The sequence below is a fragment of the Carassius carassius genome, chromosome 28, assembly GCF_963082965.1.
Source record: "Carassius carassius chromosome 28, fCarCar2.1, whole genome shotgun sequence".
Classification (NCBI taxonomy): Eukaryota; Metazoa; Chordata; class Actinopteri; order Cypriniformes; family Cyprinidae; genus Carassius; species Carassius carassius.
Window position 1 is genome coordinate 12,684,450 of NC_081782.1, and position 18,122 is coordinate 12,702,571.

At 37.2% G+C, this 18,122-nt stretch overlaps 1 protein-coding gene across 3 annotated transcripts in view; it reads right to left on the minus strand.

Moving 5' to 3' along the window:
• The window catches only part of sez6b (seizure related 6 homolog b), a 181,053-nt gene that overhangs the window by 76,304 nt on the left and 86,627 nt on the right, over positions 1-18,122 (minus strand). For all 3 annotated transcript variants that reach the window (XM_059514371.1, XM_059514370.1, XM_059514372.1), the window contains exon 3: positions 17,618-17,751. In XM_059514371.1, coding sequence (XP_059370354.1) covers positions 17,618-17,751 — 134 coding nt within the window. The remainder of the gene's footprint in view (positions 1-17,617; positions 17,752-18,122) is intronic.

The following is an 18,122-nucleotide window of genomic DNA, read 5'->3' on the forward strand; positions in this document are numbered from 1 at the left end:
AAGAGGTGCTTCCAGAAGTCATAAATCCTCTTCTGACTATTATTAATTTGTCATTGTCATTAGGATATGTCCCCAAAACCTTCAAACTGGCTGTTATTAAGTCTCTCATCAAAAAAACCACAACTTCACCCCAAAGAACTAGTTAGTTACAGACAGATCTCAAATCTCCCTAAGATACCAGAAAAGGTAGTATTCTCACAATTATATTCCTTCTTAGAGAAAAATGGTATCTGTGAGGATTTGCAGTCAGGATTTAGACCGTATCATAGTCCTGTTTGACCATATTAGCCCAGTTCTGTCAACTCTCAAAACTCTGGCAATTTGATAATACCTAGAATATCAAAATCAACTGCGGGTGGCTGATCCTTTTCCTATTTAGCGCCTAAACTCTGGAATAACCTACCTAACATGGGACAAGACCACAGGACAGTTGAGTCCTCTGCACAAAGTGACTTTGCTGCAGCCTGGAATTGAACTGCTGGTTTTGTCTGGCCAGAGGAACTGGCCCCCTGACTGAGCCTGGTTTCTCCCAAGGTTTTTCCTCTATTCTGTCACTGATGGAGTTTTGGCTCTTTGCCGCTGTTCGCCTCTGGCTTGCTTAGTTGGGGACACTTCATTTACAGCGATATCGTTGACTTGATTGCAAATGATTGCATAGATACTATTTAAACTGAATTGAGCTGGATGATGACATCAATCAATTCAATAATGAACTGCTTTTAACTGTTATTTTGCATTATTGAAAGTTTTCCTAATTAATGTTGTTCAGTTGCTTTGACACAATCTGTTTTGTTTAAAGCGCTATATAAATAAAGGTGAGTTGACTTTACTAGTATACAAGAAATTAATGAACTTACAATTCATTCCTTGTTTCCACCAGCATAAATAGTTCCAGACTTTCATAAATAGACCTTGAGCGACACAATAGCAGCATTTACTTCCTGAATGAATCAGAATTGTTGATCGAATCGTCTAAGTGAATGATTCAATGATTTGATTATAAAGACAGTCAATGATTACATGCACAGCATAGCATGTTACTTTTATTATCTCTGCCCAGTGTTGGGGAGTAACTAGTTACATGTAACGGCGTTATGTAATTTAATTACAAAATTATAGTAACTGTAATTAGTTACAGTTACTAAGAAAAAATTAGTAATTAAATTACAGTTACTTATGAATTTTTTTACGATTACAAAGGGGATTACATTTGAATATTTACACACATCCACATACAGATTTAACTGATTTCTTTCCCAAATTGCACTGACTATTCTGAGACATACCGCCCTAATAATTTCCGGGATGCGGAAATACAGTCTGGTTCCTAGAATCCAGTCATAAAAACGGAATGCCTAACGCGGACGGAATATGCCACATTTTTGATGACTAAATCAAAAGTAGGTCAGTACACTTGAATCAAAACATGACATGGACTAGTGTCTGTGAATATAAAGCCCCAGAAATGCAATATATGACTTGCACATTCTGCGTGTCTGTGGAAATCAGGCGCGGACTGGACACCGGGAGAACCGGAACAATTTCGGTGGCCTGGCAGCCGATTTTGCCCTCTATTTAATATCATTATTGTATAATTGCCTGCCGAATGTACTAAAGCGATCATTTGCGAATCGGCCATTTGATAATTAAATCTCTAATAAGTCATGAAGTGTAAGTCATGACTCGCGCGCTCTCCGCGCCTCCGCCAAACGGTTTGGATCAACTCAGAGTAATCAATGCGAGAGAGAGAGAGAGAGAGAGAGGGAGAGGGAGAGAGAGACTATGGAAGCGCGCTGGAGCAGAGAAGCAGAACTCCTGTTCAGGGTTTTAGGTCAGTTTCATCTGTAAAGATGCTTTTTTGTCTTTGTTTTTTTATTTATTTAATCAAGCAGCAGCACGTTGCTCATCAGTCATCACTCAAAAAACTATATAAAGGACATCATTATTATCAGTTGTAATGTTACAGTAGGAATTTATCTGAAAAAAAAATCCGATTTATTTTATAGGTTTAGGGGGAGCTTGACAGACAACAACACAACCCTTACGAAAATTAACATTTTAATATTTAACTATAAATCCAGAGAAAATGGTTACTATTGTTTAACTGTGATCACCAAAAATGTAAAATTATTTTACAAATGTATTTATTTAAAAATAAATACAAATCCATTTGCAAAAAAAACAAACAAAACAAGGTTATTTTACTTTTATATAAAAGCATGGTAATTTTTTGTAAGGGAAAAACATGACTCGTGTACAGTATTAGGATTTTTCTATAAAGATATTGTAGTATTGTAGAGTATTGTATTGTAAAGTATAGTTTTGTTCAATCTTGAGTATTAAAGTCACGAGAGAGATGGATAACAGGGCAAAATTAAGAGACTGAAGAGAAAAATGGAAGTGAAGGTACAGTTCAGGAGAGAACTTATAATTATTTTGCATGTCCCCAAATTAAAGATGTAAACCTTTTTTATGTCAGGTCCATACAAAAAATAGTATTGTCCATGAATTTGTTTGTATGAGTTTGAAATTTCCAGTCTGAATTTTTTCCCAGTCCGCCCCTCCTGTAAATTAATGGCAAAGACATGGTTTCATTTACTACACATATATAGGCCTACTGAAGCTCGCACTGTTTTCAACCTCTGCTGCCTCAGTATAGGAGTACACGAGCACATAAACATAATTACTAGAACTGCTCTTTGTCACTTCATGTGCATTTTACTTATTTTGAGAAAACTATCATCATATACAAAGAGACAGCAGTTTCAAAAAAACACCAATGTTTCAGGAGTTTATTACACAGAATACGTCACATGCTTATTAGATAAATGTATTTAAATTGATGTATATGCTTTTATTTATTATTCTTTAAATTTCACAAATTTAGAAAAGTAATCAAAAAGTATTCAAAAGTAATTAGTTACATTACTTTAATAAATTAATTGAAAAAGTTACACTACTATTACATTTTAAACAGGGTAACTTGTAATCTGTAACCTATTACATTTCCAAAGTAACCTTCCCAACACTGTCTCTGCCATTGAAATATATGGTAAATGTAGTAAGAGTGGTATGCTAGTAATATGCTTTTCCAAATCCACTAAGTCACTTATTTTGTGTTCCTGAATGAGAACAAATTGTTTGAATAAACTGATTGAAAATAAGATTCATGACTTACTCATAAATATAGTTACTTGTTTTCACCTTCTGGCATAATGATGCAAACTTGCAGAAAGAGATATTGAAAAATCCTCACAACTAGTGCAGAGTCTGAAGCGCACTGATTGTGTTTGATTATTTTTAGTAGTTTTATACATATACTAAAAGCTGAATCAATTAGCTTTCCGTTGATGTATGGTTTGTTATAGGACAATATTTGGCCGAGATACAACTATTTAATTATTTGGAATCTGAGGGTGCAAAAAAAAAAAAAAAAAAAAAATCACGAGAACATTTCCTGTAAATTTGCCAAAATGAAGTCCTTAGCAATGCATATTACTAATTAAAAATTACGTTTTTATATATTTTCTGTAGAAAAAATACAAAATATCTTCACAGAACATGATATTTACTTAATATCCTATTTTTTGGCATAAAAGTAAAATCTATCATTTTGACTCATATAATGTATTTTTGACTATTGCTACAAATATACCTGCACTACTTATAACTGGTTTTGTGGTCCAGAGTCACACACATATATAGTAACATACAGTACAGACCAAAAGTTTGGACACACCTTCTCATTTAAAAAGGGTTATCTTTATTTTCATGACTATGAAATTTGTAGATTCACACTGAAGGCATCAAAACTATGAATTAACACATGTGGAATTATATATGGAATTATATACATAACAAAAAAGTGTGAAACAACTGAAAATATGTCATATTCTAGGTTCTTCTCTTGGCATTCTCTTGATGAGCTTCAAGAGGTAGTCACCTGAAATGGTCTTCCAACAGTCTTGAAGAAGTTCCCCGAGAGATGCTTAGCACTTTTTGGCCCTTTTGCCTTCAGTCTGCGGTCCAGCTCACCCCAAAACCATCTCGATTGGGTTCAGATCCGGTGACTGTGGAGGCCAGGTCATCTGGCGCAGCACCCCATCACTCTCCTTCTTGGTCAAATAGCCCTTGATGCCTTCAGTGTGACTCTACAATTTTCATAGTCATGAAAATAAAGAAAAATCTTTGAATGAGAAGGTGTGTCCAAACTTTTGGTCTGTACTGTATATATATATATATATATATATATATATAGTTTTTCCTAGTCACTGTATTTATGAACAGCATTTGTCAAATATTTCTGAATAAATTAATCGATTATAAATTAGCTTCATGTCACTGACCCAAAAAACTATTTGATCTCCTCCTCACCTCCTTGCTTGCTACATGTGAGAAGGTTCATTAAACAATCCAATGAGCCAAAAAGATTTGAAATTTGTGTTATTCAACATATCCATCATATAAATCATGATCAGAAGCGCAAACAGCTGCCGCTTCATTTAAACCTCCAGACCACAACAGCAATAGCTCTCTCTAACAGTTGTCATATATGATTTCAGGGTAAAGCAAAGTGATGTCGACAGCAGTGTTCTCTCTTTGAGCGAAAATGGCACTGAAGCGGTGTCACAAAGGATTATGCGCGAGAGAACTCGCCCTTGGTGGTCAGCGACCTTCAGGAAGGGTGGGGGGAGAGACACGGCCTGATGTTTAGGAGAACGACGTGCACATAAAAGCCTTCAGGCTCAAACAGGAAAGGTGGAAGGCTATAGTCATTGCCGTCATTCTGCGTTTTTCGCACCACCTCACAGGTGTTTCTGAGGAGATAAATGTCAAGCATGGTTCACGAGCACCTTTTAGAGCTTGTCTGTGCTTTCACGTCCCCTGTGTGGTGTTATGACTGCATTATCATAATTTGATAATTGTGTTCTCTCAGCTTTTTGGAGCACTATTGCAAAGCCTTGCTAAAGCAATAGAAGTGTAATCAAAGTACAACAGAAATAAAGCAACAGAGGACAGGCAGTGATTAAATGTGGTGAACGTAATAGTAAGTAAGCGAGAAAGAGAGCGAAATAATGAAAAAAAAAGATGCTTAAAGGGACAGAAAAGAAGATTCAGTCACCATTTACTCACCCTCATGACGTTCCTTCTTCCTTGGAACGCAAAAAGGACAATTTAGAATAATTTCCTGGAATGTAAGCAATGTAATGGTGACTGAAGCTTTTAATCTTAACTCAAAAACACCATAACAAGTATCATAAACAGTTCATATGAGTCATATGAGTTCATATGCACTATATTTCAAGTCAATTCACAGATTTGTGAGATGAACAGTCTAATATTTTTTTTATTTATTTATTTAACCCATATTTTACCAGGAATAATCCCTTGAGATAAAAATCTCTTCTACCAGGGAGTCCTGGCCAAAATGGCAGCATACAAAATTTTACACATAAAATATTATTATATATTAAAATATATGATGTTATTCACTGGTTTTTATCAGCCAGTGAACTGGTAACAACCATCAGTTTTTTTTTAGAAATTCATTGAAAATTCATTTAAAAGATCCTATTCAAAATAACTATTATTTTAATAAAAATAGACATAGGTCAAATTGTCGATTAATAATTGAAAATAAAATTTTCAGTTTGTGCCTCACTCAAGGGTACTGTGAAATATAGTAAAAGTCATATGAATCACTTTTTATCATACTTTAACCATGTATTATGGAGCATTTTTCAATGCACTATCCCTTTAAGATGAGTACCTACTTAGCGCTCTGTTCTTGGCCCTGTTATCAGCTAAAGAAGCTCAGTCAGTTTTCACTTTAAAACAAACCATTGCCAGTACTTGATGAAAAGTGTGTGGGAGAGCCGCACATGAATCACATATTTGGCTGTTTTGACAGTGGAAGTGTATGAACATGCTTGATTCTTCCTTATGGTCAATATGTAATCCAATATGCAAGCCTTGTTCCAATGAATCATCCAACTCCATACTTCACTTTATTTTTCATCAAAACACACCCCTCGCTATCCAGCCTTTTTGCATTTATCGACAGGTGAGTACCAATAAAATTCTTTGGGTGTCTGAGCAGGCAGATAAGGCCCTTTCAATCCCATTCTCCAGTCCCGTTCCCAGTTTCAAGGCCCTCTGTTCAATTTAATGCATTTCCAATTTTAACCTCCCATATGCAATCCACCAGGCCAGAAAGGTTTTAATAGGTGTTGGGGAAAATTTGCTGGAAGGCAGCGCTGCTCACTACTGCCTGACTTTCATTCCATGGTCCTTTTCATTCTCCGCATGGAGGCGTACACTGAATGAGGATGACAATAAAATAAGCCAAACAAGATGGCTGCAGCTAAAATGTTGTTGTTTGCATGCACGTCATATCTGAAGACCCTGGTCAGGGGATACAGAATGAAAACATTTTTTTAGTAGATGACGGGGAAATTAATATACATAGTGAATTGAAGTTTGGATTGATACTGGAGTGTAAGACAAGAGTGACCCTTTGTGATGAGATATCATCATCAGTCCGTCTGTCACCGTCTGTTCCCATCTATTAACAAAAACACATCAGTACTCACGCTGGATACCATGGAAACGATGTGCAGGTCTAGGGTGGAAAAAAGTGAAAATGCAAAAAGAAGTGGAGGACATAAAAACAAAGAGAAAACAGAAATAATATATGTATGCATTTTTATAATTTATTTTATTTTTATATTCTACACTGTATTTACTATATATACACACTAAATCTATACTATCTTTTATATTTTAAAATATATATTATTTTTTTATACATGACCCTGCAACAATCAAAAATGCTTAATTTGGTGCTCAATAAACATCTTATTTTTATCAATGTTGAAAATACTTAACATTTTTATTGAAACTGTGATACACTGCTATTCAAATGTTTGGGTAAGTATGATTAAAAAATATATTCGTAATTCACCTATGGATGCTTTAAATTGATCAAAAGTGACAGAAATTTCTGCCTCCCAGTCTATTAGGTTCCCTTTGAAGTCCAGCAGTCCCAGATACACAATCAGCTCAGCCTCAGGCATGGTGCAGTGGGCTGAGCTCCTCTCCACGAAATCCCGGTCCATCTCACGCGGCGAGCATTGTAACCGGCTCTCGCAACTGGTCTGACATCATTTGCAGCATCGGCTCCGCAACGATCCTTAGCTCTGTCGCTCCGTGTGGCAATAGCTCATCAGTTGCAGTGGGCTCGGGCTCTCTGTCATCAGTGGGCTTGGGCTCCACACAGTGGGGAGATGGTGGGCTGGGTTCTGGGTCTGGCTGTGCTCTGGATCCGGGATAGACACTCTCCAGACACTGGATAATAGCTTCTCTCCAGCTCAATCCGATGGTGTCAGGGAGGTCGACAGGGTGGTGGTAATTTGCCCTGATCTACAGTAGAACAGTGAGTTCAGCTCAGCGTCGAACACCATTAAAACTAAACTGCATACTCCAAGATGGGAAGGTCCTTGTGGGCTAGGGAGGTGAACATTAGGGCGAGGGGATCCATGAGCAAAACAGAAAACAAAATACCGAACAAAATGTGGAAAACAAATGGAGTGGTAAATGCAAATAAAGTTTTTGTAGGTCAGGTCTTCTGTCACAAATGCCTACTGTGAGGAGCGAGGAATGCGGAAACGAGGGAATATCACAAACAGCAGTCTTTAATGGTCCAAAACAAGGGTTACTCAGAGCTGGCTGGAGATACACATAGCACATCAGACCGACAAGGAAACATGGGGCAAACTACACTATAAACACTCAACTTACCGAGGGGTAATAAATGAGACACACCTGAACCAAATCATACAATCACATAAGGAAGAAACTGGGTCACGGGGAGCACATTTTCAATTTAAGTATACCACAGCTAAATTGTCACATCTGATAAATCAACACATTCAGATTTACAAAACACAAAATCCACACTACGTTTACTGAGCACCAAGTTGCTGATTTTGCCATCTAAAGTGCAGATAAGGCACCCTGTTTGCTGATCACACCTGCAAGAGACAAAGAAGCACGAAACCCTATGCCCAGAAACTCACTCTCTCAGATATCTGTGACGAAAAAGACAGCTCCAATCAGTCAGAGACTACCAGTAGGACAGAAAAGCGCATCATCAGGACAAACTCAATTAGTCAAGAGGAGAACTGCATGGCGGTGCACTAACACCAGTTTCAAATAAGCCACAGGGCAGTCCGCCTTGAAATAAATGACACTTTGGGACGTTGCGCCCATGTGATTAGGCACGGCTGACTTTCACACTCTGGATCTGTAATTAATTCTGATGGACACTGATAAATTAACTGAGTTCCCTCACTCAGGTGCCCCTGCATTCTAATTCCTGAAGCTTATTGTACAATAGATGCCCTGCATTAATCAAGGGCAATGAGAATGACATTGGTATAAACACTCAAGGGTGTCTCATGCCTGGAATGTGATCCATGCAGTTACATGCACATTACTATCAGATTAGAATGACATGCCTCACATTCATTATTAGAGTTAATTTGGGGGGGGGGGGGGGGGGGGTTATTTCACTTGATGCAATAAGTTGAAATGGATTCTAATCAAGTGTGTGACTTTGTTATTTTGCTATGATTATACGCTCATACCATTGAAACTACAAGCAATGAAAGGTAAAATCTAGTGGAAATCCTCTCGTTGCCTTGAAATCATAATCAGTGAGTCATTAAAATGTATATAACGTGTTTAAAGAGCAAAATGGCAAATGCATCTACTCTAAATTCATTATTAGGTCTTAAACCAATTCTTCAACACTAAAAGAAGGGTCTTAATATTTGTATTATTCTGGTTATCGACTGGAATATGATACTTGCTAGTATGTTCAAAATGTAATACTGTAGCTTACTATTTACTGAATACTGTGCAGTACACACTGTATAGTACATTCAAATAATATAAATTAAAAAAGCAGCCAGTAAGAAATTGTGTCCAATAATTTTTTTAATAATCAGATCTTAATTTTACTTTTTGGCATCCAAATCAAATAATGAGTCAAGAAGGAGAAAGAAAAACATAAAATAAATAAATAAATAAATACAATTGGAAATGTAGGTTTTCTAGCAGTATTATAGAAGTATGCAATTCCAAATATAACAAATAAAATTTGTTATTTGCAGTCACCCCAGCTGTTTTGTTTGTGTTGTGTTATGTAACCCTGTGTTCTGAGTTTTTTGTAATACAATCATTTCAGCTGTTTCATTTTGCACACAATGTTTTATGTTTACTGTATACTTGACACTGCAGTTTAAGTTTTAATATTTTTAATTGTCCTATTACTCAAAATGTGCTTGTTTAAAAATTAACCACTGTTTACTAGAACAAATGAAAAAATAATGTGGTTACAAAAGAATGATTAAAACCTAATAGAATTTATTTAAATAAAAGTGGGTTCATTAGGACATTATTTTCTTATATATTTTCTTATATATTTTTCTTCAATAACTGAAATTAAGATTCATTTAATTTCACTAATGCTACTAAGAAGTAACAACCCTAAATGTAGACCGTTTGAAATTTGGGTCATTAGTAGATAATTTGCAGTTAAATTTGGAAAAATTTGAATTATTTAATGGATAAGTTTTAGGAATGATAGCAGTCATAAAACCCTTTCAACTTTATTATTGTACATTAATTCATTGTGTTCTCCTTCATGAAACAGTAAAAGGTTCCTGGCAGCTTTGAGGGGAATGGGGAAAATAGTGGTTTTGTTATAACCTCCTTCCACAGCTAAACTGTGAGTCTGTGATCTCTGTTAACCACTGTGATCTCTCCTGGCTGGTTAATGTCTTTACTTTTATGTCTTAAATCTACAAAAGATTAAGCCACATTGAAGTATCCAACGAAAAGGATACGATTGCTGGAATGGGAAGAAAGGAAGTCCTCTGCAAAACAATAGGACCTAATTTCTACACATCCACACTTGTAAAAACATCAGCGTTTAGTTCTGGCCACGAGCAGCGTCCCTTACAAGGCAGCGCTACAAACTGTGTCAGCATAGAGGACAGGGCTCATGAAAACAAGTGACAGGCTATTAATAAAGCTTGACCATTAGCCCTCTAGTTATAAGTGAGCTGTGGAGGAGGGGAGATGAAATTGTGCTGTCTGAGTTTATTGATCCATGCTATTGAGGAGAATCATACTTCAAACACTGATGTGTGAGGTGAATTGGCCTGAAACCTCAGATGTACAGCACTGAGAGCAGCTTTGATCAGAGATAGCTGAAATAGCTCTACTCAACATCTAACAATAATAATAATAATAATAATAAAAAAGGGGGGAAAAGTGGATATTTAAAGATTTGCTTACATCTAGTGGATGAGGACCAAATTGAGAAACCAAAAAAGAGGCTCCATAAAATTCACTCTAAAGTACATTTTGGACCACATACTGAGTGCAATTTCACTGCAATATCCATCCACCTCCCAAAAATGCCTGTGGTTCATTAGAGTTTTTTAGGCAAAAATAAACATCTGTTCTCGGGGAGATAAAGTCCTGAGATCATAATAAAAAAAAAAAATTCTTGAAATAAAGGTCCAAATGTAGATTCAAAAGGAGCCTAATCATTCAGTTCTATCAATCATCATTGAGCCTATATAAGCAGCACTCATTGCACAGTCCCAGCATCAATTCTTCCAGCATCCTTCCACCTCTCCATCTCCTCCTCTATTTCTGTTATTCTCCCTCTAGTTACCACTATGGGGGGGGTTAAACTCTGTGCTCAAGCCGAGACTCCGATTCGAGCCTCCATTCAAAGACAGCAAGTCAAGTTCGTATACCATTAACCATCAGGACTGGATGGGCAGGAAAACTTGCAAAAAGAAAAGTTTTATGGCATAATCTTTTTATTACTTATTAATCTGGACGGATAGACTGACCGATAGATCGATATGAATTTGAGTGGTATGCTACTTTTGACTTACTATATAGTAATATAGTGTTTTTTACCTCACATTTTTTGAAAAATAACATTCACACAAAATACCACATTTATAGAATCATAAGACTGAAACCTTTTTTGATGTAAAGATTCTTTAATCTCATATGATTCCAACATGAATAAAAAGAGTAAATTTCTAAGCACATGCACTTATTTTTAAAAAAGATTTCCTTTTATTTATTAGTTACTGACCCAATTATGACCAACGTTAACAAAATTAAAAGAAATAAACACAGAGTTCTTGAGAAACGAAGAAGATCCTTGCAAAAGTTCTGAAATCTCTTTAAGCGAAGCACTTTGTTAACCTGACTCTTTAAAGGGTCCCTGCCAACAGGCTTCTGGGTGTTTAACTGTCCAGCTTGACAAATACATTCAAATCAATTTCAGCTATCAGCTCAGACAGGCTGGAGAGCGAACTATATTTATTGAACTGTACAGAGGACCCACTTAATCCAAAGCATTTGAGAGTATCGACCCTCAGTCAATATCCATGCGCCACCCATGGTTCTGGAGACGACTTATGGATCCCGCTCACTCCGGTGGACATCGGCTTGAGTTTTGACCCTCTCACTGATCACGGTGCTCTTTAAGCATCCAATCCATATCGCCATATCCACTCATGAAGCGCAATGACAGTTTCTGCACACACTCTGGAATATCTGTTGGTCCATTTAGGAGAGCTATCCTGACTCAGGATGTGTTATCACCGCACTGATGAGTCAGCGTGAAGGGAGACAGTTAAAAAGACTAAATCACTCAGGCAGCATGGAGAAGCAAACCATAATATGCTGAGCGTTTGGTCAAGAAGCCGAGAATGAATAATACAAAAGCATAAATCTACAAACTGAGAAGCAGATAACTCCATCCATCTGAATGTCAGATGCTTCATTCCTCATGAAATGGCCAAATGGTTGATATTTGAATAACTTCAACTTATAACTAATATCTTAAACGTACTGTGGTAATTTTTCTCAGGATTTCACACACTCTTTAACGCACATAAATCTGTCATCATTTACTCATCCTCATGTCGTTTCAAACCTGTATGACTTTCTTTTTCAGAACATTTCAATTCACTGAAATGTTTCAAATGTTTTTGTCCAAACAATAAATGTAAAAAGAGTTCAAAACAGCATTGGCCCCATTGTATGGAAACTCAGTAGGGGCCAGTGCTGTTTTGAAGCCAAGACTGCGGTCTTATCTTTTCCAATGTGTCTTCAAAGAATAATATAAAACTAATGTTTCTGTGGTGAAGCAGTTACCAAGGACTCAAACACTCAAATCCTGCATTGCTATTTCTTAGTTCAGATGTGAATATTTACTTGCCACTAGCTTCTTTTTTTCATTATGTAGGTGGGATGACAACAAGGACACAATTCTTGTGAGGAAAAGGGATGAAAATAGCTTGGCAATCAACACCTAAAAATGTTTGCTGTGCAAACAAACAACAAGAAACAGAAAATGTTCTGAGATGTTTCTAAAGCAATAAGAGATACACGTACAAACAGCAGCAATTTTTCGTGTTAAATCAAGCAATTAGTAAAATCAATATGTCTGTAAAGCACACACACAAATACTTTTGTAAAATCTTTTGTAAAATATATATATATATATTTTTTTGATGACTTTTGATGACTCAACAGATGACCTTATAAAAAAATATTAAATCCTTTTATTAAAAAGGATTTTGAAAAAATACCCTAAGAAAGAGCTACTGAACATAAATAAAATTTGCAAAAGGATTTTGAAAAAATACCCTTAGAAAGAGCTACTGCATTACTTCATTAGCTTGCGTCTGACCTGCAGCGATATTCTTCAGGCTTGGTGGGGTGTTAGCCAGCGAGTCATCTGATTCTGACTGTGTTCTTTTAGTACTCAGAATCTGAAGCCAGGAGTGCATATTAAGTGTTGTTCACTGTATTTGTTTTTTTTACCGAGCCGAGTGTTTGCCTTTTCACACACCCTCTCCGGCCACGTTGAGTTTTTGACACTGACAATGGCGCATGCGCATCACAGTCCCGCCCACAGCCGGTGCCGGAAGTAAAAATTCAATACAATTTCTGCATTGACATTTGGGAAATAAGCCATAAAAACTTAACCATACATGGTAGACTTAAAACCAGCTACGGCTGTACTAAGCAATAGTATATGCTCATATAAACGGCAAAAGTTCATGGGGCACTAACCTTGTTTTGAGATAAATGCCTTTTATTCGCGATGTCTTGGATAAGTACTTCATTACCCACAATCCTGAACAATCCCACAATCCCACAGTGATGCATCTGATTGGTGTAACTCGTGTAACTCTCTGGTTAAAACCCGCGAAGGTCCGTGAAGACTGAAGATCATTAATAAAAAAAATAAATAAAATAAAAACCTGTGTTGCGTTTTTGACCTACAAGACCTACAAAGTTTTGGTGAGTTTTGCAGGGAGGTTGGTAACGTTAGTTAGCATTATCGTCCGCTTTCCACGTTGGGAAGTCGTGGCCTAATGGTTAGAGAGTTGGACTCCCAATCGAAAGGTTATGAGTTTGAGCCTCGGGCCGGCAGGAAGTGCATGTACAGTTCTCTCTCCACCCTCAATACCATGACTTAGGTGCCCTTGAGCAAGGCACTGAACCCCCAACTGCTCCCTGGGCGCTGCAGCATAAATGGCTGCCCACTGCTATGGGTGTGTGTTCACAGTGTGTGTGTGTTATCACTGCTCTGTGTGTGTGCACTTTGGATGGGTTAAAAGCAGAGCACAAATTCTGAGTATGGGTCACCATACTTGGCTGAATGTCACTTTCACTTCACTTTAGCTAGGCTACTGTATTTTACTGCATTTTATGATGCCACTGTCAAAACAATATTTAGCCTAGGCATACTTTTTTGTGCATTTACTGAACATTTGTGTAATGGCAACGACATGTGTTGACGGCTGAGCGGTGATTGCATTCAGGTACAAAGCACTGCACCATGTTGCTGACGTTATCATTAACAGCTTTCAAACACGCACACAATATATAAAATACACGATGATAAATATAAAAATCAATACACAATACCTATATAAAACACTATTTATTTACACGATTAATACTGAAAGAACTGCTATTACTGCACATTCACTATATAAAATAAAATTCACTGGAGGAAAAAGTTTGCGCGGCCGTCGTCAGATTTGAAGTCGCTCAAAAGGCTCTTTCGCGGTTGTGGCTTCATTCGAATTCAGTGAGGCGCGGTGATTTATGGGATGAGTAGTTCCTTCGCTCGAAATTAAAATATGTACACAGTCTTGTACCTTTGATTTTTTTCGGATTTTCTCTTACTTTTTTCACTTGAAATGATATGTTGTATGCTTATGAGTTCAGTCGTAGCTGGTTATCCTCAGACATGCTCTAAAACTCTTTAGATATGGATTTTTCCGAAAGTCAATGGGAGAAATGAATGGGAAATTTACTTCCGGCACCAAAGCTCTTTTGGGCTGTGGGCGGGACTGTGATGCTCTATAGCTAATGTGGAAACCTGTAAAAAAAGAGTCATTATTTTTAATGCAGAAATTACACATTACAGTTTTAAATCCAGAGCAACAAGGTAACAACACAGCTTATTTTTAATGTTTAGCTGTAAAAAAAGCAGTCAGTTATGCTGCTTCATGTTGCAAACAGGTATTTGTTTTCTTTTTTTTCCAATTCATTATCATAATCATAAAAACACCAGTTTGTAGCACAAATAGTTACACTATTTATTGCACTTGTTATTCTTCTAATTATTCCCCTACAGCAGCCATATAAATCAGAACTCAGCACATTCACGGGAAATAGCTTACTTCCGCGTTGCTCAATAAAGGGATAGTTTGAAGCTCTAGGTGGTAGCCTGCACTCCTCAGCACCCCAAGATTCAGACTCATTAAATTTCCAATGTGCCATCTTGCTCTCTTATTAACTTGGTAATTGTTTACAAGCAGTGATAATACCCAGAGTCATGGCAACTGTCATGGCTGAGTGGACAGAAGTGATCTCCAAGCACCAGGCCGCCATATTAAACATCTACTCTCTGTCCAAAACAGAATTGAGAATGAGGACAAGCTATTTTTTTTTACCTGCTCTGCCCTAATAGACAAGATATGTCTAGCTTGCGGGCATCATTGGTGTAAAGATCATTACATTGACTGGCACTATTACTTTAAGATGTAAAATTCAAGACACACAAATAATCACTTTTTTTCAGTTTGTTCCATTTTCTACTGTCAAGCAGCTTCTGATGGAGTGTTTTACAATGCGTATTATCACAGTAGTGATGTTCTCTCCTGTTTCATCTCGGGATGAACCTTAAAGTTGAACATATATAGACTATACAGACACTAGAAAAACAACATAGACAACACCAAAATAAAAAATAAATAAAAACACAACAGTGCCTGGTCCCCATCCACTTTCACTGTATAAAAGCAGTGTTCTATTAAATATTTCATACCATTCAAAAAAGCTAGTTTGCTGTAAGACTGCTGTAAGAAATTTGAACTTGCCTAATTACTGTTTACTTCAGTAAACATTTACTTAATTGGGAAAAATAACAAAATGTTATTGCTTTAATTTAATTTGTCGATATACTGTGTAGATATTACTAGTATTGGTATTTTGACAACCCCAAAAAATAACAGGAATCTACTACAGGAGAAAAGTGTAATATGTGTTTTTAAGATTAACATATAATTGGGTCAAATGAGCTCAAATTCAACTTCCATCAAGAAATGGATCCTCAGCAAAAAGGTTTTGGAGTAGCACTATACCGATGATATTTGAACTCCAGTGAAAGCGAGCACTGCACTTCCTTAGATGACTCATCTCTATCACTGTAGGAGAGTTCAGCAGGATGTAGCTCTCAGGGGAAATGGAGTCTAAAGTTCAGTATCTGGGTATTAAAGGAAGAGTGAGGCACGACCTGAGCTCCCTCCGCTGAGCTCAATCTGATGAGGGTTTAGCCATTTGACCTGGCCTGTACAGGTGATGAGCCCTCTGCCCAACACAGCCCTCGACATGCAAGGTCAGCAACCACCCGCCACCACTAATACCCGATTCCCAGAGGAATCCAGCAGGTAAAAGCCATTGCCATCCAACACGAGCAGGAAGCGATCTAAAGACGCAAACCTCTTTCCATCATCCTCAACTGAATGATGGAAATGGCTTAAATGCAGTTTAAACTTCCTGATGAATGCCTTCAAAGTCCGAGTTCTCAAATCGGGATAGTACGGCATTCAGAGAGGCTTCTGGATCAGGAGAAAGCTTAAACAGGACTAATCGAATAAATTAGGCCGTAAGAACACAGAAAATGCAAAACAGGTCCTTGCATCTGAATTAAACATTATTTTTGTCTATCAGCAGAAGGATGGGGCTGCTTTAATTAAGTTAAGAGTTGCTTGAGAGACAGTTTAACAGGAGGGCATTAAAGAATACCATAAACAAACAAAAGGAGTGGACAGATAATCCATAAGCATTTAATTAGGGGAAGAACTGTGTGGCTTCCGCACATATCAGTCACATTGAATAATTGCTGGAAAACAGAGAGATATTTATACACTGTCCCAGGTTAAAAAATCTGTACAAGGAGAGGAGGAATGAGATGAGACACTAGGCTCCCCTCCCTCTCAAGGCCCTTCTCTTTCTACAGACTAATACACTGGAGCAGCTCACATGATGGTTGATAGTGATTTGCTATGTGTGATCTTTACTATTCAAGATATATTAGCTAAACCATCTGGAAGGTCAGGGAGGTAATGGCTATTGTATATTTTATGAAGGAGGCTGCAGTTAATCATATGGTTGAAAGTGATTTTTGTGAGGGTGCATATCATGGTTTTGTTCTAAACCCTAGTGAGCTTCTTTTTTTGTCTATACTATAAACCCAGACATCATCCTAACAAAAACGGAGTCTAACAAAAAAAATTCTTGAAATATATGTGAAAACAAAACAAAATAAAATAAAATCTGTCAATATTTAGCAAGGAAAGAGTTTGTCTTTTGAATCAGACAAAATTGTTAAGAATACTTCACTACTAATCAAAATGCAGTTATACTGTAGATCTCTCTGAACTCTGCCCACCAATTAGCAAATTAAAAACAAACAAACAAACAAATAGATAATCTCCCAAACTGTTCAAATACATTAGCCATTTCTGTCAGCTTATGTACAACTGCAGCTGCATTTATATGTGACCTTTATGCCTAAAACCCACTTCTTAAAAGCTGAAGGTAGTAATTTTTCAAATATAAAAAAATGCTTTTTCTCATATTCAGAAAGAACTATAAGAAAGCTATTTGAAGGTTGATGTCTGAAAAGTGTAACGCTGTGGCTTTATTGTAGTTGCAAAACATTTCCAACCAGTTTGACAACTACATTGACTTAACCAATGGTGTAAGATTGGGGTGGGGATATTTGTTTGCCTGACCAGTGGCAGACAGGGGGCATGTCTGCAAAACCTGTGTGAAAACAATCACTATTTTTCTGTTTGATGCTAGAGGCACAGTACATTACACACTTAACCTTTCAAGAATAAAAGAGCAGAACTGGATTACCCCAGTAATTTAGATTGTTTCCAGGAACTGGGTCAATAACAAAAGCACCGTGTGATGAATTTACCTGAATTTCTACCCCATAGCCCATGAAGACTGTGACGGTGTATGTGCAGTCCACATCCGTATTGTACAAACTCCTGGCTTGCTGCGGTGTCTCTATGTAGCCTCGCGGCGATGTGAAATTGGTGTTGCACGGAGCTGCATTAGAAAAGGTAGAAGGACAGAGAGAGATAGAGAAAGTATACATCAATAGAGGCGAGCCTTTTCTCTTTCTCTCCATCTCACTTCATTGCATTCCCTCCCATCTTTAATTGTCTTTCAGGGGTTTTCTCATTTTCTGTCTGGATCAACAGGGTCAGTTTTCCTGTCCTGCTGTGTGGGAACACGTGGACAATTCAGGTGAAATGGCAGGAGAGCGAATATTTTCTTTCTGCTCTGTTGGCTCCTTCATCTCCCTCTAGAGTTAAACGCCGCTATTGTTCAAGAAATATGTTCTCATTCCATATAAATTCATACGCTTGCCGTAGTTATTAGCGATGTGCAAAATTACATAGTTACATATTTAAACT